Raw genomic sequence first — 25,630 nt, 5'->3', positions numbered from 1 at the left:
TGTATATTTAGATAGATATAAATATGTTGCTATGCAGATGAATTCTAATATCTTCTTCAGCACTGATCTCTTTCGCTCTAGTCTTCATATTTCCAATTGCCTTTATAATGTCTTCATTTAGATGTCTCCCCCAACTTTTCCTTCCTTTTCGTTTTCACAGTCACCACCCTAGTTCCATAGTCATCCCCTCTAATATGGACTATTTAAAGAATATCCTAAAAGATCTTCCTGCTTCCATTTCCTCTCCCTTCCAATCTGTTCCCATACCTCTGTTGGAGTCATTTTCCTTAAACACCATTTTGTGAACTTAATTCCCCTATTCAAAAACTTTCAGTGGTTTCCCCATTGTCTAAGTCATAAAATTCATATTCCTTTGGCCAGCATTCAAAGCTCTTCACGATCTGGCCCCCACCTACTTTTGCAACTTTATCTCTCACTACTATTCTACATAAACCTTTCCCTCCATCTAAAACACACTATACATGGTATATTCATTCCTACCTCTGCACCATTGCTCATGCTCTTTCTCGTGATTATCGAGCTCTTTCCACTAGCTTTTGTTCTACCGTCTTCATGAAACATCCTTTGAATGAATCAGTTTGCTGTGAGATCTCATTCTGAACTTCTATAATGTTGATTGTTTGTATGATAAGCATCATTTGGGACTTATCATGAGGTGCCTTGGGCTTATGTATATGTCCTGTTTCCCTTACTAGACTATAAGGTCCTTGAGATCTACAGATCCTATTGCCTATGTCTGTAATTCTCTCCTTTTCATGCCTTTTTTTTGCTTTCCTGGCTCCCTTTAAGTCCTTGATGAAATCCTGCCTTTTATAAGAAGCCTTTCCCAATTCCCCCTTAATGCTAGTGCCTTCCTCCTGTAATGATCTGCAATTTATGAAGATTGTCTCCCCCATTAGACCGTCAATTCCTTGAGAGCAGAAACTGAATTTTATTTGTTTTTCTTTGTATTCTTAGTCCTTAGCACAATTTCTACATGCAGTATGTACTTAATAAATGCTTGTTTATTTGACTTATCGAATATGTCTCTATATCCCTAGAATCAATCAATCAGTAAGTATTCATTAAGTGGTTACTACGTGGCAGAACTGTGTTGGATTCTGATAATATAAATACAAAAGTGAACTAGCCCCTATCCTTGAAGAATTTACATTAGGAGGAGACAACACTTACAGGGACTGGTAGGTAGGGACATGAGTTTTGTTCTGGGGAGTCACACAGAATGTGAATGGAGCCATAGGGTAATAAATTATCATTCCCTTTCTAGAAGCAATAGTGGTATTTATAGGATCTTGATAACTGTTCCCAGAGGGAGAGAAAAAAGTAGAAAGCAGGAGTAGGGTGCAGAGGAATACAATGGCAAGACAGGAGGCAAAATACACATTCCAGGTAGGTATTCTGATGGATGCCTAAATGGGATTTGAATCATGGTCTAAGGCTGGCTAGTTATGAGTCAGGTGAATTCCGACTTGCTTATCCAACAGTCTGGACAGCTCAGCTCAGTTCTAGAATGGAATCTCAAAGTTAAGTGGATTAGCTCCCTTGGGTTGAAGGGAAGGGTCTCTAGAGGTCCTGGTATGAAAGTTCACTGTTTCTGGTTGGGATAAGGGGACAGCAGCAGTTGTTAGAAGCCTCTGCTGGGTAAGGCCATGGTTGGTTGGAATGTAAAGCATGTTTTAGGGCCAGTTAGAGATAGTGGATTAGTTGAAGTTAGTATAATGCCTTTACACAGAATAGGCTTCAAACTGAAAAAAAAAGTTTGACATTTTTTGAAAAACAAGTATTTATTAAGCACCTATTATGTGCTAGGCAGTGATTTGGATGCTGAGAAAGCAAATATAATTGGCACTTTTTTATCACTTTAAAAGTTTGTAAAACAGTTTACATTCCTTATCTCTTTTGATCTTTACTATTGATCCTGTGTATGCTATTCAGATTACTGATTGAGGAAACCAGAGCTCAGAGAAATTAAGTGATCTATTCAGGGTTTTATAGATTTTAAAATTCAGAGGTGGAATTTGCACCTAGATCCTCCTGACTCCAGATCTAGCATGCTATTCATTATGCCAAACTAAAGATGATTATGACAAATTTCTCAACATTAGCAGTGTCCCAGAATGATATCATCACAGCTATCTTCCCTACTCAAACACTCAATGTGCTCTGGTTACCAATGTCTTAGCCTCTTTAAAAGATACTTCCATTACCATTCTCCTAGGCTAAAAACCTTACTATCACCAGATCTTATTAATTATACCTTTATTTTCTAAAATAGTATTTTATTTTACCAATTACATGTAAAGACAATTTTTAACATTCATTTAAAAATTTTTTTGAGTTCCAAATTTTCTCTCTCCCTCTCTCCTTTCCCCCTCCCTTACCTAAAAAGGTAAGGATTTTAAATAGATTATATATGTGCAATCATGTAAAACATATTTCCATATTAGTTGTGAAAGAAGAAACAGACCAACAGGAAAAAACCATGAAAAAGATAAAGAAAGTGAAAATAGTGTGCTTCAATCTGCATTCAGACTTTATCAGTTCTTTTTCTGGCTATGGATAGCATTTTCCATTTTGAGTCCTTTGGAATTGTTTTGGATCATTACATTGTTGAGAAGAGCTAAGTTATTTATAAGTGATCATCGAACAATATTGCTGTTACTGTGTACAATGTTCTCCTGGTTCTGCTCGCTTCACTTTGCTTCAGTTCATGTAAGTCTCTGCAGGTTTTTCTGAAATCAGCCTGCTCATCATTTCTTATAGCACAATAATATTCCATTACATTCATACACCACAACTTGTTCAGACATTCCCTAATTGATGGGCATCCCCTTCCATTTTTTTGTCACCACAAAAAGAGCTGCTATAAATATTTTTGTATATGTAGGTCCTTTTCTCTCTTTTATGATCTCTTTGGGATACAGATTTACTAGTGGCATTGCTGGATCAAAGGATATGCACAGTTTGATGGCCCTTAGGAATTATACCTTTAAACAAGGCTTTCAGATTCACCCCTTTCTTTCCATCTCCTATGCCAACACCTTGGCTCAATCCTTAAATGATGTGCCAACAAGCTGAGATACTCTCCTACTCTCTTCCATCTCTGCAAACCTTAGCTACTCTTCAAACACCTGAGTTGTACAATAAAATATTTCCAGACTAATCACTGCCCCCCCCACACACAGGATCTCTTTTTCTCTCTCTCTTTTTAAAGTTATAGCATATATCACACTACTTAACATGCAATTTTATACTGGTGTGTATTCCTCTCTAATGAATTCAGAAGTGATACTCTTTGATTCTAAAACTAGATTGTAAAGTTGTTAAAGGTAGAAAACATGTCTTATATTTCCGTGGCTAGCACAATATTTTGTACATGGTAGATTCTCGAAAAATACTTCCTCTTGGTTGATTGTGTGAGGGCTATTGTAGATGTGAAATGGAGAACTGCTTCTAATTTCATGCCAAGGCAAGATTCTAAATAATCCCAACTCACTTTGCTGGATGCATTTTGCACTATCTTAGCCTAGATTAACTAATAAATAAAATAGGATGCTGTCTGTTTTGAGAAAAAAGATGGTCAAGTGAACTGTAAAATCTTAAGAAATAAATGAAATATAATTTACTTCAATTCCTTAATTTTGCTGATAAAAATGTTAAGCCCCAGAAAGGGGAAATGCCTTGCCTATATATGCATAGCTACCTAGTGGCAGAGCAGGGAACAGAGCCTTGGTCTCCTGACTCTCAGACCTGTGCTGTTTCCAATACACTATACTGCTTACTGCTTCCTCTCCAATTCATGTTATTTATTTGTCTTTCATGCCCAAAGCAGGTTACAGATGAAGATGGGAGAAGCTATGAAATCAAGAATGATATATAGCTTCTATTTGCTATGAAATGCTAGTTCAACAAGGAAATAAGCAGCAGTTATTTCATTGGCGCTAATGCTCACTAGCACTATGGACAGCTCATAGCATCTTGTAGCTGCTGAGTCAAACTGCTCCCTTTTTAGAATCTCGGAAATTCTAATAGGAAAGACAATAGAAGAGGCAGCTACCTAGTACAGTACCACACATGGAGTAATTTACTGATGAAAGTGGGCTATAATGAGAAGATATAGTGGAAAGAATATGTTATCCTGTCAGAAATCTAAGGTGCTGGTTTCATTGTATTACATACTGAATGACTTCCTCAGTATGCTCTTGGAGGTGGGTAGGGAGAACTAAGGTCCTTTCCCATGTGGAGAGTTATTTTGGGGGTGAAGGTAGCAGTGGGAAGAATACATTTTTTTAAATGAAGGGTAAGGTTAGGCAGAAAGGACCCAATTCTTATGTCTCTGACATCCAAGGCTTATTGAAGCAATTTATTTTCCATATGAATATACCTCTGTATTTTCAAGTCTGAAAAATATGATTTGGGGGTTTTGACATTTGAGCTTGTATCTCCTTCATAGTAGGTAACATTTGAGATACATGGACAACAGGCTCTGAGAAAGGAAAATGTTTGAATACACCCCCAAATAAGATTAAAATAATGAATTAGTAGAGGTCATCTCCTTTGGTTCTTCTGACTCCCATTATGTAAATGTAATTGTTGTACAGCTGTGAACAAAGAGCCTTGGCCTATGTTTCTAGAGCAGGTGGAATGAAAACTAAGTAGAAGGATTAAAAGAATTCAAATATCCTCTCTTTTTTTTATTCTTTTTTTCTCTTCCACAGGACTCTGTTTTTGTGGGGGAACATAGTCACAGTAGGCAGATATCTATGTTTTCTTATCCTGGTGAGATGGGGGTGGGGAGGATGGAGGAAGACAAGGACTGAGAAGGTAGAAGGAATAGCATTAGAAAAGAAAGTTTTGGGGCAGCTAGGTGGAGCAGTGAATAGAGTACCAGCCCCGGAGTCAGGAGTACCTGATTTCAAATCAACTGACTGACCACAAAACAGTAGGTAATAGGAACAGAAGCACTGAAAATACTCGAGAGTCCTCCTTTGGGCCATCTCAACAGATTTATGAGTCTTACTTTTTGTTAGTCTGGGGAAAGCTATCTATTCCTGAATGGGAACTGAAATCTCTATATTAGAAAATACGACAACTCAAACTACCCATTTCAGCCTCATTTCCATGAGAAACTTCCCCATAAAGGTCACTTGTTAAGCATTGGGGAGGATTACAATTCTTTTAGCTTTAGAGAGAAGAGCTCATTCTTTCTCATTAGCTGATGTCAGCATTAGATGATAATTCTCACAATTTTCAGATTTAAAAAAAAACTCTCCTCTCTAGTCTGTTGTAGGAGCATAAAATTTGAAATATTTATTTTTGTAAGGTTAGAAAAATCAATCTAAATGTGATATTCAGCTTTCCTTTGTTAGAATGTTTTTATACTTAAGTATCCCTGAAATTATTTAAATTCTGATTCATTTTTATAGGTGTGTGTGTGTGTGTGTGTGTGTGTGTGTGTAATGACTGGTAAAGAAAAACAGGCCAAGACAATTTCTTAAAAGTAATAGGCTTGGGGAGCAGCTGCTGCCTGTGAAAAGAACATCTCTTTCTCTTTGGGCTTGTGCCCACTGTTTTCTAGTTTAGAACTGCTATAGTAATAACATAACAAAGAAAGAATATGAGATGCCATCAGAAGTTGGAAGCCAATTACCCAGGCACAGTGTCCAGGTAGATGGATATCATGAGAAAATTTTCATCATTTCCTTACCAAAGCAATGAGCAAGTAGTAGCCTTATGGAACATGAAAGCTTATCTTTTCTTTGGTAATAGACACTGAACAGCTGACCAGCCTTTTTTGACCCCATCACATGCTGGAAGAGAAAGCATTAGGGTTAATTAATTCATGTATATATAAGGTTAAAGTAAATTAATCAGTGCGACAATATACAGTGATTAGTACCAGTGGTCAGCATATTTTTGAAGTGGCTTAAACTTTCCTTTTTCTGCCCTTCATATCATTTTTTGTGTATCTCTCATAATTTATTGTATTCTCTCTTAATTTTGGTACAAACTATATCCTGCCTCACAGCAAAGTTTTTTTTAGCTTACTAACCCTCCCTCACCCCTAACTCCAGTTTCCCATCCAGTCTTGCTCTTCTTCAAGTATCCCATGGTCCCAACTGCCTTATTTTTCTTCTTATTCCCTGTGAAAAATTCTCATTTCTTTTTTGATATGGCACTCAATAAAGCAGTAGTAGAAAAGTAATCCGAACAAGCTGGAAATATGCTGAGCATTTTAGCTTGATTTTCTCAAAGGGTTTTGAATTTTTTTAAAAAAAGCTCTTAAATGTAAATTAAGCTATAATTGATAGGATGGGGTAGCTAGGTGGTGTAGTGAGTAGAGTGCTAGGCCTGGAGTTAGGAAGACTCCCCTTTTTGAGTTCAAATCTGGCCTCAGACACTTACCAGCTATGTGACCCTGGTTAAGTCACTTTACTCTGTTTGCCTCAGTTGCCTCATCTGTAAAATGAGCTAGAAAAAGACATGGGAAGCCACTCTAATATCTTTCTTTGTCAAGAAAACCCCAAATGAGGGCATGAAGAGTTGGGCATTATTGAAAATGACTGAACAACTGAAATAATTGACAAAATTTCAAACTGCATTGAGGAGAGGAAAAAATTTCAACCAGTATGGCTTCTTTTAGAATGTTATACTTTAAATGATACCATATAGGTAAATATTTACCTTTGAGTAAAAAAGGTCCTTTACTGTGCTGTATCTCCTAAAATTAAGTTTTCACTTCTTGCTTATATACTTGTCACCAATATTCATTGCCATGAGTTTGAAGGATTTAGAACCCTGGAAAAAGTTAGGACTCATTAGACAGGGAGGATAATTTTATTCGTTGTTAATGAGTTTCTGTGAATCTTTTATATAGTTTTTGCATTTTCTGTGGGGTAAAGATTCTAGGGAAGCTAGGTGGCACAGTGGATAGAGTTCTGGGTCCGGAATCAGAAAGACTCTTCTTCCTGAGTTCAAATATGGCCTCATATACTTACTAGCTGTGTCACTCTGGACAAGTCACTTAACCCTGTCTGCCTTAGTTTCCTCATCTGTAAAATGAGTTGGAGAAGGAAATGGCAAACCACTCCAGTATCTTTGCCAAAAAAAACCAACCAAAACCCAAATAGGGTCATGAAGAGTTGGACACGACTGAAAAACAACTGAACCACAATAGTCATCTCTAGGGTAAAATAAGAGGGTCAAGATGTCTACATGATTTGGGTTGGGAGGTGCATGACTGGAATCTCCTAGGCCTCCATAGAGACCCTAGCAGGCATGAAGTACAAAGGAATGAATACCACAGTGTCCTGTCTTGGGCCCCAGAGACTCTAGGTGTGAAAAAAGCTTTTAGAACTTTTGCGCTGTCTGGTCATGTATCTGATATGATGGGAGGCCAGTCCCTGGTGACACCTTAGTAGTGTGTGAGAAATCTCTCACTTCTTAAATGTTAGATGTTCAGAAGCCAGATAGGTTTACTCATAACCCAGATTAATGCAGTAATGCCTAACTTTTTTTTTTCCAGGAGAAATTATTTTAAATTTTCCTTGAAGCCTGGGGATTACTGGTTTTGGGAAAATGGCAGGGGGCTCAACAAACACAAAAGATTCCTGATTAATTGTGGGAAAAGGTGATAGTACAGGCTGTGATTTGATCCAGTGGGAATGTCAATAAATCATAGAGATGGAGGAATGATAATAGCAACTGCTTGGAGATATCAGGTAAGGCTTTGAGAGCTCTAAGAAGATCTTGACCTACTGATGCGAGGTTCCTAGAATAGATCTGTTTTGAAACTCTTCATGAATAGAGGGAAGGGAACAAATATCTAATAAGCACTTACTATGTTCCAGGCACTATGCTAAGCACTTTACAAACCTTATCTCATTTGATCCTCACAGCAACTTTGTGAGGTAGGTGTTATCATTATCCTCACTTTACAGTTGAGGAAACTGAGACAGGCAGAGGCTAAGTGCCTTGCCCAGGGTCACACAACAGCTAGTAGGTATCTGGGGCCAACTCTGACCTCTGGTCTTCCTGACTCCAGACCCAATACTCTATTGGCTGTGCTACCTAGCAAAATTTTTTTCTAAAGTTATACGCTTAGATTTCTTTATAATCCCTAAAACCTGAAACTAAATTTTTAGCTAACTTTTCAAAGCCTTTTCATAGGGTCATAGATTTAAATCTGGAAAAGACCTTGGAGGCCATCGAATCCAATCCTCTCACTTTTTATAGGAAGAAATCAAGGCACAAAGAAATTAAATGCTTTATCCAAAGTCAGAGGTAGTAAATGACTAAGGCAGGAATCTGAACTGAGGTCTTCCTGCCTCCCAATCTGGCACTCTATCAAATACCATGCTGGCTCACTGTTCTGCCAGACAATAAGGGTTTATGCATTTGATAGCAGTAAGAAAATGAAAGGGATGATACTAAATGCTATTGGCCATAAAATCGTTACTTTCCAAGAACATTATTTATTTTATGCTGACGGCCTGAGGTTTTTTTTTTGTTTGTTTGTCTGTTTTAGTTCCCTGACTAGTGTTATAAATGTGTGGTTTAAATTGTAAATTCAATCAATAAAAAATGTATTAGGCACTTAACATGTGTCAATTACTATGCTAAATTCTGAGAATACAAAGTAAAAGTGAAAACAGTCTCTACTCTCAAGGAACTTATATTCTAATGGGGGAGAAAATGTGTACATATTAGGAATAGACAATTTAAGTACAAAGTGGGTATAAGATAAACTTAGAGAGGAAGGTGAAGGCGCCAGCAGCTGGGTGGACTAGAAAAGACTTTTTGTAGAAGGTGGCACTTGAAATGAATTTTAAAGGAATCCAGGGATTCTAAGTGCTAGAGATGAGGAAGAAGGACATTCCAGGCATGGGAGAGGGGGAGAAGGGGACAGCCAGTACAAAAGAAATGGAATTAGTGTGTCCCAAAGACCAGTAAGTGTGGTAAGCATGGCCAGTAAGCAGACCAGTATGGCCAGATCAAAGGGTGCCAAACATGCTGCTGGCCCAAATCAGACTAAAATGTACTTGGGAAATATTTAATAAAATACATAAAATTCAACAGAGTACAGATAGTATTAATACATGGTTTTCTAAGTCAATATGTGGTCCAAAGTTATCCTTATATACAGTTTAATGGCCCCCATTTCTATTTGAGTTTGACACCACTCCTAAAGAGTAAGTATATAGAGTAGGGTAATGAGTAAACAGACTAGAACAATAGGAAGGGACCAGATTGTGAAGAGCTTTAAACACCAGACAATTTTATAGTTGATTTTGAAGGTAATAGGGAGCCAAGAAGGAGGTGACATGGTCAGACCTATACTTTAGGAAGATGGTTTTGGCAGCCTTATTGAAGTAGGGAGAGGTGAAGTAGGGAGGCTACTGCAATAGTGGAGGCAAAAGGTGACGGAGACTAAAGTAGGGAGGGAGTTATGTGAGTAGAGAGAAAGGAACTCACTTATTCAAGAGGTGATGTGGAGATAGAAACAAAGAGATGTGGCAGTGTATTGGATATGTGAGATGAATGAGAGTGAGGAATCACAGATGACACAAGTTTCAAACCCGGATGACTGGAAAGACAGTAGCATTCTGGACAGAAATAGTGGGTAGAGGCAAGAGAGGAAGCATTTTTTTCCCAACTCACCCAGCCTACTTTCTCTACATCAACCTAGAAGACATGCCAGACTTGATTCTGACAGCGAGTCATTTTTCCAGCCCAAGACAACTTAGTAAGATAGTCTGTGGGCACTGGGTCAGGAGCCGGCCAAGAGTGTAGAGTGCAAGGACATGGAACGTTCCAGAACCCAGGAATGGAAAGGGAGCTAAGAGAGAGTACCAGAGTAGGAAGTCCCAAGGCAGAAAGAGATTTCAGGGGACCCCTGAATGACCAAGGGGGCAGGAATGAGTGCCATGCCATTACCTAGTTCTGGGTCTCAGAGCCAGGAAGAAGTGGTCACCTGCAAGACCTAGTTGAATATCGCTGACCAAGGTACGAGTTCCAGAAATTCCGCAGTATGACTGAGTCTAGGAGCAGAGCCATGACTCAGTTCTGACCATTAGCCCAGTACATAAGCCTACAGTGGAATAACTAGGGCAGGAGACAAAAGGGAGCCCAAGTTGCTCTGAAGCTGCAGAACCTCCCAGTAGGCTAACAGTGACTGAGTCCAGCAGCAATTGACTGAAATTCACCAGTACATAAGCCAACAGTTCTAACTTTCAGAGCTTAGACCAGGATAGCAATAAACAGACCTCTCCCTGGGTCACATCAAGTCAGAAGCACTGAAAACTTGTAGTGCTCTCTCCCCCTCTCCCCACCCCAGACTGATCTGTGAAAGTAGCAGAAGGATATAAAAAGTCAGAGGCTCAGGCCAGACAGGAAGGCATGAGAAATCAAAAATTTCAACAGTTCATCTTATATTAGAGCAATTGTCAGTTTGTTCATTCGTTAAGATTTATGGTTGTTAAGTCCTTACCTTGCTTTCCATGTGTTAGTGATATTAAAAGAGTGTTATGTGCAAAAATAACTATCCTCAGGGATAAAATGCTACACACATAGATCCAGTTCCAGTTCACATTTTCTGGGTTTGATGCCAAAATAAATTCTTTACATCATAAATAATGAAGTAGTGAGGTCTATCAAACCTCAGAGAGGAAATGTGAAACCCGGCCAAAGAGCTCAGTAAGAAACACACCTCCACCCTGTGATGAACTCCTGGAGAGCCTTGGGATTTCTCAGGAAAAACAGTTCTCGTATATACATTGTACTGCGTAAGAGGAACAAATTCCCTGGCAGCTGGACAATATAGAAAGTGGCAAGGAATACCCACAAAGTCCTTAACTATTGCTTGTGATCTCATCTCATTTCGCCTCTGTGACCCCCTTCAGTGGAACATAGGGAGATACAGTGAGAGGGGAATAGCATTGGTAGGGACTTGCCTTACCCAACTGTGGAGTCAGGCCCCCTAGCAACTTGGATTTTCCTGAAGATCAAAGACAATAGGTGGCCCCTAGAGTGTGCTGTCCCCATCTTGACTGCATTGGACTGAGACTCTTTTTCTATCCTTTGTAAAGATTAGACCTGATTCTACCCAAGAGGCAGGAAAAAAAAAAGCTAGAATAACTCTGTAAGAGCTAAGCACTCTGAAAGTCAAAGACGTATTGCCTCCCCCAGAGAGAGGTGCGACACAAAAGCAGACAGACACCCGGGAGCATCAGAAGGGACTGGCTGAGAGTACAATTCACTACTGTCTTATATGGGCTATTAACATTCTAGCCCCACAATCTGGTGACAAAAGGCTGAATTCACAAAGAGAAGACAGCAACAACCAATTCCTGGTATTTTATCCTTACAAATTCATGAATTGCAATTTCTTCTTCTTTTTTTCATTGTATTTTATTTTTCAGTTCACAAGTATTTATTTTCTGTCTCTCCAACCCACCCTCCCCCATCGTAAGCATTGTAACAAATATTCATAGTCAATTAAAACAAATTCACCCATTATCCACGTCTGAAAATGTATATCTCATTCTGCATCTTAAATCCATTGCCTCTCTCTTAGGAGAATGTTAGCATAGATTAGTGCTCTGGAATCATGGTTAATTATAGAATTGATCAGAAACCATAAGTCATTTTTAATAGTATTTTATTTTTTCCAATTACACATAGAGACAAATTTTAATATTCATTTTAAAAAAAATTTGAGTTCTAAGTTTTCTCCCACCCTCTCTTTTCCTCTACCTCCCAAAATGGTAAACAATTTGATATAGGTCATATATATATACAATCATATAAAACATATTTCTATATTAGTCAATCATAAGTCTTTCAAAGTCATTTGTCTTTATAATGTTATTATATAAATTGTTCTCCTGGTTCTGCTTACTAATGAAGTGTGATTTCAGAGTTGAAGGGCATTACTTGGGAAATAGAATAAAAAATAAAGGTTTGGATTATTCTTAGACCCAGCAATCAGCACTTCCTATATAGGATGCGATATAGAAACAGTCTTAATAAAGAGGTCTCTCTTAAAACGCCTATTTGCTAATGAGTTTAAATAGCAGTTCAACAGAGTTGCTTTGGAAGGAGAATCTCTGGGCTCAAAGACATATGAAGATGGAATTTCTGTTTTCAAAAATACAGAGAATTTAATCCTTCTGCATATACAAAAAAGAAGGACCTTGGTCTGGCTTAAATGAATTTAGGGTGGGATCATCATGGTTTCATTGTATGGTTTGGTTTCCAATGACTTGCTCCTGAAGTTGTTACTTGGAATGGACTTTAGTTGATTTTATTTTCAATGATAGTCATAATGAGGGGTCTGTTGGAGCCAGCTTTTACTGGCTTGGGAGAGATTGTTAATTTTCTGAGTAAGCATTTACACCTTGAAAATTGGCAAATGCTTCAAATTAGGGCTTGATTTATTGTTTTGTTGATTATCTAGACTTAAGAAAGTGATAGAAAGAATGGCAATAATATATATTTAATTTAAAATTGTGTTGCATGCTTTAGCAGAGCTGGTTGTAAACATTTACCAGCACACCCCTGATCATAATTATAACATATTAAGTCAGAGGTTCACAAACTTATTTTGCCTACTGCCCTCTTTAAAAAATTACTCAGTGCCCCCTGGAAATCTTTAACCCCTTTACAATTTTTTTAAAATTTGTATCATTTAAAAAAAGAAAATGTATTTTTTAAAATGATGCATCTTACATTTAATAATTTATTGTAAATTTATGGAGTTTTTTCTGCATTGAAATTTTGATGATGTGATATTGTGTCATGTAACCATATATTATATTGGAAACAAGTCATTACATGCACATATTCCTACCCATGCATGCTGGACTTTTTGACAATGTGCAACAAGTTGGCCTGCCAACGCTTACTTGTTAAGACCTGTTGCTGGACTTGACCACTGATCAGTTATAACTTGCATTTTATGTGTTTATTTGGAAAATCATGTAATCACTATGACTTTAACTCTATTACACAACAGATGAAATACATATGAACAGTTTTCCAAAATTTTCTTCTCTTCTTTTCCTGTGCTTCCACCACCCAGTTATTTTTATTCAACTCCCCTCAATTGCACTGGAGGCTACTCCTCCCCTCCCCCACCCCCACCCCCGATTGTTCCAGAACCTCTCATGGGATGGTATTACCCGGTATTACTTTGGAAATCTGTGTAACAAGTGTACCAAGTTATTATGCTCCTTGCTGATACATTAGAAAGAGGGCTGTGAGGTAAAGTGGAAGTACTACCTTGCTTAAAGTCAGAGAACTTGACTTAGTATCTTTGTGAACTCAGAAAGGCATAACTTGCCTGAGCTCTAGTTTCCTATCTATAAAAAAAGGGCTTCTACTAGAAAAACTCTGAAATCCCTTTCAGATCCAAGTCCTACATCCTTAAGCAGTAGAGGACATTTGCATTGGTTTTGTTTATTTGTTTGGTTATTGTAAATATTATAAATGAATGATACAGATGGACTCTCCTGACAGGCTAGGATAACAGTCTTTTTTTCCCTCTTGGTTTGGAGGCAATCAGAGTTAAGTGACTTACCCAGGGTCATACAGTTAGTAAGGCTCTGAGGTCAGCTTTAAACTCAGGGCGTCCTAACTCCAAGACCAGTGCCCTATTCACTGTACCACCTAGCAGTCCCAGGATAACACAGTCGTAAGAGAGGCACTTTCAAGTAGAACTTGGGCACATTCTCAAAACATGAAAATGAATTTTATAGGAAGTCTCTGGCTTATCCAAGATGACAAATCACAACAGGCAAACAATCACCATTTAGTTGGTGCATTTGGTCTGGCACAGAAATGAGCAAACTAAATAACCAAGTTACAAGTCAGGAGGTTAGGAAGGGTCCTGATTTAGACAAGCATAAAATCAGTGAGCTTGAAGAGATTTTAGAGATCATTTAGTTTAACTTCTTTATTTTACAGACTGGTCTCAGATAGGTGAAATGCCTTGCCCAAAGTAAAAAAATATGAGTTAGTGCCAGAGTTGGGATTAGAATCCCAGGTTTTCAGATTCTCATTGTCTCCATAATACATATGAAATGTACCACCAGCTAATACAGGGTGTCCCAAAAGTCAGAGTGCAGCTTAAAACTTTATTAGCTCTGTGTTTAGAGCACTAATCATATCCACTTAAAGGTACTGAGCCTCAGCCTAGGATATAGGCCAAATTCAATGCAGACATTCAGGGTTTTTTTTATTTTTGATTGAGATAACCAGATTAGACTTCCTGTGGTTGAGCTGGCCAACATAACAGATGTAAAAAGCACTGCAAGCAAGTGAGTTACCAAGAAATGTTGAATGACATAAAATTTTAGCAGTAATGAGCGTAAGCACATCTGCCAATACATACTACATAATCTAAAGAGCAACTATAGACTTCAACATGAAAAACCTTATGGTTATATTTTCTTTCTTATAACCTAATTAAACTGTGGTAATCTAGCCAGATTTAAAGGAGAGATGAATAACAGCCCAATCTTGTTATTTTGAATGAGTTTCAAGAGCGACTGCATTTCTGGATAGAACAATCAGCTCCATCAGCTAGAGATTCCATTTCTGGCCCCCTCTTGCCTTTACTTTAGACCCCTGACACCAATTATGTAAATTCATTCACACAGTGCCTGGTCGTTTATGTATTGTAATTTAAATGGAGGTGTCATATGTAGACAAAGGGAAAAGCATTGTCCTTTTTAGAACTTAGAGTTGGAACTGATTCACTGGTTTTGTTCATGTCCAATTACTAGGCAGCTGGGGAAACAGCTGGACTGGTTTCTGAGCCTCAACAAAAAACCCCAAGACTGAGTTTCAATGGTGGTTTTCATCTGAATTTCATATTATTGTTTAATAAATACAAAACATACTTTGCTAGTAATTGGCTGCTTTCCTGTTTATATTAGTAAGTACATTATGAAGAAGGAGCCATCTTACTGGGAATTGCCTGGTTTCCCTGATAATTGTCAGGGTCTGGGCATTGACAGAGTATAGAACTACAAACTACAGTTTGAAATAGTGTTCCCAAACCTCACCACTACCCATCCACTCAGAAATGAAAAACCATATTTTTTTCAAGCTTTGGCTGATGGAAATTATGCTACTCAATTTAGCATCTCTTTACACCAGAGGTCCTTGGTCCATGGATAAATTTCAAGGGATCTGTGAATTTGTATGAGAAAAAATGATGTCTTTATTTTTACTAATCCCTAATTGGAATTTTTCACTTCCTTCAATTATGAACATAGGTAGCAAACCTCAAAAAAGAGGCTCCTGCTTTAAACTAATTCATTGACCTTCTATTACTAAATGAGTGAGCCAAAGACTCAAAAGTAGAAAGCTTGGATTGCATGTTTACAGGCAGGCAATGCTAATGGGGGGAGGGTAGTACTCCTACCATGGGCTCACAGTATGAGAGCTCCATCCGTGGTTGAGGACCAGTTTCTAGAGACATTAGATGACTTGACCAGTCATATGGCATTAAATTACAGAGGCAAGATCTGAACCAAGGTCTTCTTGAGTCTAGTCCCAGTAGTCTGTTCACTACTCCATGCAGTCTACCACTCCTAGACATGCTAAGATGTATTACCCTGTATGTGCTACCTGTTTCTATTGTATAGAAATTCTGATGCCCTAAAGAAATCATTGGTTCATGAAAGTCTAATTCGCATTCTGTCCAATTCATCTATATGCTGGTTGGAGCATGGAGTATCAGAAATCTTCCAATTAAACCATTACAGGGTTGATTTTGGGGGAAAGAGAGGAAAAAAGTTACTATAGACGTACTAGTAGAATATTCTTTCTTAAGAAGGATTAAAATAGGAGTTTTACCTTTCTTGAAATTTGTATATCACAGAGAGGGAATAAAAATGGACATTCTTTAAATTATAAAACAATGCTCTCTGAAAATCCTATCATTGCTTTTCTGTGCATCTATTTGGGATGTACCATAGACACTGGGTATATAGATCACCAATTTGGGGATAGTGATTCTTCCTTGGAAACTAGATAATTTGATATGATCACAGATCATAGGTTTTTAGCTGGAAGAGTCCTTAGAAGTTACCCAGTCCAGCGTTATCAATTTACAATTAAGTTTTCCAGAGTAGAAATGGGTTGCCCAAAGTAATACTACCTTTAGGAAAGAACATTGAAGGAGTCTTGGAAGAGACCTCTCTTCCTTTGTGCTCAAGAAACCTCTTTCCTGGAATGCAGGGAGAAACTGTACTCTTTTTTTTATTTGTTAATTTTATTGATGTTTTTGGTTTTTGTAACACCTTCATTTATGAATGTATCTGTACTCACCGAATTATCCCTTGTTACGGAGAACAAAAAAGAAGTAGGAAAAAAGAGCACTTCAGCAAAACTAATACATCATCTGACAATATTTGATGTTCTGCACCTATGACCACTGGCCTCTGCAGAGAAAAGAGGAAAGTAGCATGATTTTAAGAATATATTTAAATATGATTAATTAATATTTAATACAATAATATGTAAGTATATTTAACAATATAACTTGAACTATCATGTTTGTGATAGCTATAGACTAGGTTTTAGAATAACAACTCCCCAGGCCCCAGTAGCAGATTATTTGGAACTTTCTGAGCCTCAGTCTTCTCTTCTCTAAGAGGGATTAATAATAAGTAACATTTATGGAGAGCTTACTCTGTGCCAGTCACTATGCTAAGCGCTTTGCAATTGTTCTCATTTAATCATTACAACAATCCTGGGAGGTAGGTACTATTATTATCCGCATTTTATATTTGAGGAAACAGGTTAAATGAGTTCCTGAGAGTCACAGAGCCAGCAAACATCTGAGGCTAGATTTGAACTCAGGTCTTCCTGACTCTAGGCCCATTGTTCTATCCACTGTACCACCTAGATTCACCAGGTTGTCGTGAAGGAACTAGGGAAATATGTGTAAAGTACTTTATAAACCTTGAAGCAACTTATAAATGTCAGCTTATGATGAGGATGGGGATGATGATGACTCTCTGAGTGATGGACTGTGATTAAATGTCCAAGCTGTTCTTCCTTGCTCTACCAGCCATGTTCAGCATCACTAATCATAAGATGTGTCTATTTCATTTTCTATTTTTGATTGTGATGAATAGAACTGCTTTTCAAACACTCTCTCTCTACCTCTGAGACAGAGAGAGAGAGAGAAAGAGAGAGAGAGAGAGAGAGAGAGAGAGAGAGAGAGAGAGAGAGAGAGGCAAAGGGTGATGTCAGAACTTATTCTGTTTCATGGATTATTTCCCTTACTTGGTCTAAATTATCCAAATAGATAAACATGGTGCCTAGCTGAGTCCATCTAAAGTAGAGAATAAAGGGAGATGGAGTGCTCCATGTTTAGGGAATGATGATAATGACAACAATTAGAGGAAAGTGAAGGAGGAGGCAAAAGGGAGAGAAGAAGAAATAAATGGGACTGTAATACTAAGATGGTCAGTTTACCAGTTGCCTCTGCTGTACTAACAAAATGTAGTCAATTTTCAGTCACTCAGAGGATGATTATCCAGTATGAGGATAACTTAGGCCTTTTGCTTCACTGTATTATTTCTACCACCCGTTTCTTGACTGTCCATATAATAGGTATATTAGTAGCTTCTCCAGAGAATGGGCACTGGGAGCAAAAAGGTGATGAAATTCAAACTACTTAGTTTTACAGTATATTTACAGCAATGGTAATAAAGATGACTGGTTAGGCAGAAGGCTAAGACTGGTTGAATAATATGACATTTTGGGTTTGGGCTAGCCAAGTGGTGCCCATTAGTAAGAAAACTTGAGTTTCTACCTTTATTCCTTTCTTTCCTTGGATCTATGAAAGAATCTTGGATTAGCAAATGTTTCAAACCTATTTATTGCTAGAATTATAACTGAATTATGGAGTCAGTGTGGTATATAGTAGAGGGCTGGCTTACAGTCATGAGAACCTGGGTTCAAGTTTTGCCTTTAACACATACTAAGTGTGTAACCATGGGAAGTCACTTAACCTCTAGTTCTTAGGCAAATCTCGAAGCATAGGTCAGTGGCCCATTTACATCATTGGAGGGCATTTCCATACCATGAGTTCCCTATCCTAATGAAATCATGGGTTAGGTCCACCTCTGCCTCATAAAAAGAAAATGAAACAACTCTTTAATACTAGGATGAAAAGTTGATAAATTCCCAGTTTTCTCATGCTTCTGAAGTAACCTGATAAAAATAGGTGGCAAAGACTTTGGGATAAGATTTGATTCAATAAATATTTGACTGGGGAAATTACAAAGTTTAGGTGTGGCTCCTGCCTTCGTAAGTCTGTCTGGGATTGGGATGTGATATATAAAGGAAGAGGTATAATACTTTGTAATTTAAGGTAAATGACTTGGAAAGGAGCAAAACAAAATGCCATAAGAGGTCTAAGGGAGTAAAAATCCTTACCAATTGGTGGGGTCTAGTAATGAAGGAGGTCTGCTGGTGAGTAAAAGAGAGGGTCTAGGATGAGGCTGAGTTCAAAGTCTTGTAGATAAGGAAGACAAAAGATTAAGGATTTGGCTATGGGTTCAAGTATATAAAATTATAAGAAAAATAGCTGGGGATATCAATAAAGAAACTCTGTGTGTGTGTGTGTATGTGTATGTATGCATGTGTATGAGGGGAGGTAAAGATATGGAGAGGGAGAATACCAGCTACCCAGGCCTATTATAAATGTTAGGGATGCCTCACTGAACATTCTGTATTGCTATCAGAATCCGCTTTCCTTTGGCAAAAGGCAGACATTTATTTTTCTGTATTTCTGTGTAAAAAGTTAACCACCTATTTCAAGGGAAAATGCTGCTCAGACATGTTTGACCTTTGTTTTGGGCAGTCCTTTTCCTATTTTAGTAATTAGCTTAATAGAACAGGGAAGAATGAGGAGAAAACAAAATCAATCATTACTTTCTTTTAACCAATAATAAATGACAAACGCTTAGGGTTGCATGTAAAACCAGTTAGAATCATTCTTTTGTGTTGTATTGCTTGACAGTTTGGGGAGATTTTTCTTGTTTGTTTTTGTTTGTGGGTTTGCTTAAGATTTGTCCATTTTGTTAAAATAAAAATTTTCAATAAAGGAAATAAATCAATCCCTTTTTTAGTAGCTCCCATTATTCTTGCCCCCATAATTTCTCTCAGCCTCCTACTGTTTTCATCTGTGATTATCTAATGGATTATCTTTCCATCCTCAGCTTTCCTCAAGAGCTGTTAGGAAGTGAGATCATATAGCTTACTCTCTGAAATATGGTTAATAACTGTTCCTTCAGGTAGATGAGAATTCTGCTATATACCTGGCATCCTCTATATTAAATAAGAGTGATGTTAAATTGGTGTGGGTGCTATAAGTATTCTCTGCTGATGGCAATATAATTCTTATCTTTAGTAATCAATTAATCAACCAATACACATTTATTAAGCCCTACTATATGCCAGGCAATATATTAAGTGCTGGGAATACAGCTACTAAAGTGAGACAGTTCCTGTCCTTCAGGAGCTTACATTCTATTAGGGGTATGTTAATTTGTTCACAGATGAGTAGTAAATGTAAGATTTATGTAAAATAAATATAAAATGACTGGGTGGAGGGGAATACTAGCAACAGGAATTAACAACCATGGTGGCTGCCTCCGTGTGTGTCACAACCTTGCTGTTGTTAACATCACCTTTTTATTAAAAGACAATGCCCAATCAACATGGTAGATTTGTTAAAGGCCTTTCCTAACTTGTTTCTCATAGATATGGAACTGGAAGGGCTTTATCCAAAACCCACAGTTTACAGATGAAAAAAATGAGGCTGAGATAGTAAATGTTCAAGGTTGCACCATTGGCAGAGCCAAAACTCAAGGCCAGGTCCTCTGATTCCAAATCTAGAATGACTTTTCACAGTACCATGACACCTTTAAAGTGAAGTATATATCATGGCATAGGTGAAAGAACACTGGCCTGGGTGTCAAGAGACTCAGTTTCTGATTCCACCTGTTCCTGATGGTTGACCTTATGCAAATTTCTTAACCTCTTGACCTCAATTTTTTTATCTGTTAAAATAAGTGGGTTAGATTGGATGACTTTCATTATCTCTTCTAGGTAGAAATATATGATCTTATGATCTCAAAGGTTCTTTACAAGTTCAAATTTCCCAACTTTATGTGAACCTCCATGGGTTTTTCCATCATTTTTTGGTGCTTCTTGTACCCAATAGCTTTCTTAAGTTTAATACACAGAAGAAATGCTACTGTAGGATCATAGGAGATGAGATGAGACAGTCAGTTCCTGAACCCACTGCTTCTCTCAGGGCATTAGTTTTCTTGGATGCCATATGACATTTTTGACTTATTGAGATTTTAATGGTCAAAAGTCTCTAGATCTTTTTTTTCAGAGGAACTAATTTCACCTTCCCCGTCTTTTACATGTAAAGCTGATTCTTTGAACCTAAGGGGTAAAGCCAGTGATGGAGGCAAAGAAGAGATCTAGAGAGAGGGCTCTGGGAATATTTGACAAAAGGCTGTAGGAATGTAGATAGGGAGATAAGAAAATCTTCATGACACAGGTAGTGCTATAGCTGAACCTTAGAGGAACATGAGGATTCTGAAGGCAGAGGTGGGAAAGTGAGTCAATTTTTCTTATAGGATAGTCTCTAGGAATGCTTAGAAGCAAGTGATGGAATGTCACGTTCAGGCAACAGCTACCTTGACTGAAATGTAGGGAGGCTTGCATGAAAGGGAATAAAATGAAATAAGTATGGAGAGGTAGAATTGTGGAAGATTTTAAAAGGTATGCTAAGAAGATTGAATAATTCTGAGATGTCATGCCTGGCTATCTGGGAAGACGGTGGTACCATTGACAGAAACAGGGAAGTTAGGTAGAGGGACTGGTTTAGGAGAAAAGATGATAAAAAATTCTAGGCTTGTTGAGTTGAGGTGCCAGAAAGACATCTTGGTGGATATATAGGCAGTTATGTGGTACAGAGCATAGAGTCATGGAAGATGAGTTCAAATGTTCCTTCAGACACTTAGGTGTGTGATCCCAGGCAAGTCATTCAATCTCTGTCTACTGCAGTTTCCTGATTTGTAAAATGGAGATAGTAATAGTTCCTACTTCCCAGAGTAGTCGTGAGGATTAAATGAGATAATATTTGTAAGATATTTTACAAACCTTAAAGTACTATACAAATGTTATATATACATCAAGCAGTTGGAAATATGGAACTAGGAGCTCATGGGAGATTTTACAGCTGGATACAGAAATTTGGGAACCATCTCTATAGAAGTGATATTTGAAGTCCTGGGGAGAAAGTATGTAGAGAAAATAATAATAATAATAATAACTAACATTTACATATCACTTAACTATGTTCCAGGAATTGTGCTGAGCACCTTACAATTATCACCTCATTTGATCATCACAACAATCCTGGGAGATAGGTGCTATTATTATCCCCATTTTTGGTTAAATGACTTGTTCAGGGTCGCATAGCTAGTATGTGTCTGAGGCTGGATTTGAACTCAGGTCTTCCTGAAGTTAGGCACTGGGTTGTGCCACCTAGAGAAGAGAATAGGAGCTGGAACAGAATTAGGGGGGATGCCCATGCATAGGAGCAGAGCAAAGTCTGAGAAATAGTCAGAGAGGTTGGAGGAGAACCAGGAGATTCTGTGGTATCAGAGAAGCCAAGAGAAGAGAATAGAGGAATGCTAAAGTTATTTTTTTTTTGCTATTGTATTTAACTACCATATTAATGTGATTTAATTCACTTCAACCACCACTTACTAAATACCTCCTATATTTTCCCCTTTTTTGGAGGAATGAAAATAAAATGATCAATCCCTAGGTAACTCTGTTAAGAGGTCTAGGCTGGTTGTGAAATTAATTAACAGGATCATTAGACTCAGATCAATTGTTCCTCTTCAGAAAACAAATGACCAACAACCACCATCTCCTACGTGCAGAGTACTGTGCTAGGCACAATTTTATATGTATGTACATAAATATCAATAAGCATAATACAAAAATGAGACAATAGGTGCAAAGAGCTAAAATTAATTGCTATTTGAAAGGATCAGCAAATGCTTTATGGAGTTAGACTTAAAAGGATGGTTACGAATTGAATGAGCAAAAGAGTGGGAAACATTTAAAGCATATGGAACAATGTGTTCAGAGGCACAAACACGAATGGGTCTGGCCTGGGGTCTGGAGACAGTTGTTCTTGTTCTTTCTTTGTTCTCGAAGAGAGAGTAGGTTAGGGAAGAGATGGTATATGAGATAAGGCAGGCAAGGTAAAGTGGCTTCAGATTGTGGAGGACCTGGAATTCCAGCCAGATTAAATAGTGTGAACTTTCACCGGGTGGGCAGGAGCTATTGAAGGGTTTTGAGCAGAGGTGTGACTTAACCAGATTTGTGCATTAGAACGACCAGTCTGGTATGCATTAGCCGCTAGTCTGATAAACCACTAGTGGTTGTGTGAATAATAAGTTGGAGGGGAGGGGACAGATGGGTGGTGAAAGGGGTGGGGAATAGAATTAGGAAAACCTGTAACGTAGATGCTCTTTTGAAATTAAAAAAAAAAATTAACACGCGGGGAGGATAGAAAATCCGTAAAATTAGTGAAGCTTCTGTAAAGTACTTAATGGTTTTTAGATTTTTTCAGCTCATAAAGGACCTAGACGAAGACTGTGTTCTGCACAGTCCCCAGGCAACTAGGATACCAGGCTTTGTTCAGAAGTACGAATGGATTAAAATCAATTTTAAAGGTACGAGCAAAGGAAAGCACAGGTAGTGCATGTCCCTTAGGCTATTCCCAAAAAATTTAAGGGCAGGAGGAGGGAGGTAAGGGGTTGTGTGTTTTAATAAAGGAAGTGCGAGCTTGGGCTGAGGACAAGCCCTGATAAGAAGAGGTGACGGTCTCTCAGACTTTGGCTGGTCTTGGTGAATGAACCAGGTGCCCTTCAAACCGGTGAGGATTGGGAGGAGGAAGAGCCTGGCCCTTTAGGGGTAGTAGGGTGCAGCCTCCCGGGCTGAAAGCAAAGACAGCAGGGGTGCCTGCACCCTGCGCTGGCCCGATGCTAGTTTCGTGTTACGGGACTCAGGAAAGGGGCCGGACAGCAGCTCCGTAGGGGAGCCTGGATCTCCTACAGGTCAAGACAATGTAAAGCTACTGAACCCAACCTGGTCCCTTGCTCCTGGCCCGGAGGGAGGGGCAACAACGTTCTCAGAACAGCCAGGAGAAAAGCGCCCCTTGTTCGGGATGCCGGAGAGCCGGGCCTGCTCGTCTCGGTCCTGAATCTTTTATTATCATTGGTTCTATTGTCTGTCTTTCACTCCCGGCACCCCATCTTTATTAGCTCTCCCAACAGCCACTCATTCTCGCCGCGCTGGCTCTCATTGGCTTCCTTGTCACAAAGGCCCCGCCCCACGAGCTGAGCCCCGGTCGAGGGGCGCTGAAAGGAGAGCGGGGCGCGGAGCAGAGCAGAGCGGAGCAGCAGTCTGGGCTTGCGGGCCGGCGGGCGGCAGCGGCGCTGACCAGGGAGGAGGCGGAGGAAGAAAAGGAAGAGAGGAAAGGAGAGGCAGCGCGGCCCGGCCGGAGTGATGGTGCAGGTGCCTGGGGCCGGCGCCGCGCTGCCCCACTGAGGGGCGCCTGTTCTGGTCCGGGGTCCGCAGCGCCGCTGCCGCTGCCGCCGCCGCCGCCGCGTCGCTCCCGGGGGCGGGCTGGCTGGCGGACGGGCGGGAAGATGCTGAGCAGGTTGATGAGCGGCAGCAGCAGGAACCTGGAGCGCGAGTACAGCTGCACCGTGCGGCTCCTGGACGACAGCGAGTACACCTGCACCATCCAGGTCAGCAGCCCCCGCGCCCTCGCCTGCCCACCCACCCACCGCGAGCGCCGCCGTCGGCTCTCCGTCACCCTCCCCCCTGCAGCAGCTCCGGGGTAACTTGGCTCGGGGCCGCTCGCTTCCCGTTGCCTCCCTGGGCTTTGTCCGTGGACCGGCTGCGGCTCAGCTGGGGGGGGGGGTGCTTTCACGGAGGAGAGGGGAGCCTCTCCCAAATCCTTCTTTCCTGCGAGCGGGACGCTGTGCCCCCTTTCTTTTTCTTCTCCCCACTTTTGTCTTCCTGGGCTCTCCTGGATTGGGGCGGGCGATCCCCAAGTATGCCTCAGACTCAGGTGCAGGCTCTTGTCCCAAGGACCCTCCCCATCCCTCTATGAGTCCCCCCTCCCCATTTGGGTGCTGGAGAAGCCCAGCCTTGCGCCTTCCGTGCCACTCTGGGCTCACAAAAAGCCTGCCAGAGAGGGAGCTGTCCCCTGGGCAGGGCACTCCTGGGGACAGGTCGGGAGGTGTTTGGCCCGGCCGCCCCGTCGGAGCTTGGGGGTTTTTAAGTCCATGGACACAGGCGGCAGATACTCAATCTCAGGGTAGCCGACCGAGCTGCTGCGCCTGCTGTTGGGATGGGACTCGGGAAGGACAGAAGGACTTGGGGGGGGGGGGGCGCCTGCGCCGGAGCTGGCCGGCTTTTCTTTCTGTATTTTTCTTTGATGGGAAGAATAATGGTATATGTCATATGTTTCAGCGTTTTGTGAGTCAGACTCGGAATGTAGGATGTAGCACAACAGCCCATGCAGAGTGGCCTATTGAACAGAGAAAGCGACTCTTCTTTCAGACATTTCTCAGCCCCCCACCCAATAACCCCTTACACACACGTAGACCACCGCCATTCACTTCCAAAACGATGTTGTGTTTAGCAGGTGTATGTATGTGGGTTTGGAGGTGGGACGAAAGGAAGAGGTTGTAGATTTAGTGCAAGTCTCAGCTATTGGGCGGGGGGTGGTGGTGCGCATGTAGAGAAATCAGCGACTTAAAAAACAACAGCGCTGCACAGAATGAAAAGAATCCCTTCAGCGCCTGGTATATTACGATCCCGTGCTCTTCTGTTCCCTCCCTACTGCTGTGTGGTACGTCAGGAGTAGTAGTCGTTCCCAGGAATGCAGTAACAACCCTTTCTCTTCCTTTAGTCAGGGATAGAAAACACTGAAAAACCCTCAGTGTTTAATTCATTAGGAATTCGCAGCTGGAAGCTGCCTTTTTCTCCCCCTCCCCAGAAACAAATATAGCGGGAATCAGTGAAGTCTTACCTGATTCCTGCAGTCCTAGTTGAAAGACCGAAAGCTCTGGGTTCCAAGATGTGGCAGACGGAAACTGTTGGCACCAGCCCCAGTGGCTCTGGCCCTTCTCACACCCTCCCCTTCTGTATTTGGATGTAGCAGTGTGTGAAGGAGGAGGGAGGTTATGATAGCTGCTGCTGTTTGCTGCCTTGGTTCTGGGTTCAGACTCCTCATCTCTAATCTGTCTCTTTCCCCTTCCCTTTAATGTCAAAATAACTGTTAGGTGCTACCGAAGGTGCGTTGGGTTAGAGGAAAGAGTAGAAAATCTATTTTTAAAGACACTGAAGCACACTCCGAGCAGAATTTGTGATTAGGCTAGCCATCAAGTGAAAGCCCTACTGTATTTGATGGTGACCATTTGAGATGCTGTATATTATTCCCTTTCAGAGTGATGAGTTACTTTACCTATAT

The 25,630-nt window shown here is 40.0% G+C and overlaps 1 protein-coding gene across 4 annotated transcripts in view; it reads left to right on the top strand.

Moving 5' to 3' along the window:
* Positions 1-23,795: 23,795 nt before the first annotated feature.
* The window catches only part of FRMD5 (FERM domain containing 5), a 373,795-nt gene continuing 371,960 nt past the window's right edge, over positions 23,796-25,630 (top strand). For all 4 annotated transcript variants that reach the window (XM_036735288.1, XM_036735286.1, XM_036735287.1 and 1 more), the window contains exon 1: positions 23,796-23,897. In XM_036735288.1, the coding sequence (XP_036591183.1) occupies positions 23,796-23,897 (102 nt within the window). The remainder of the gene's footprint in view (positions 23,898-25,630) is intronic.

Source organism: Trichosurus vulpecula, chromosome 8, assembly GCF_011100635.1.
Source record: "Trichosurus vulpecula isolate mTriVul1 chromosome 8, mTriVul1.pri, whole genome shotgun sequence".
Taxonomy (NCBI): domain Eukaryota; kingdom Metazoa; phylum Chordata; class Mammalia; order Diprotodontia; family Phalangeridae; genus Trichosurus; species Trichosurus vulpecula.
This window is presented reverse-complemented; position numbering and strand designations above follow the sequence as displayed.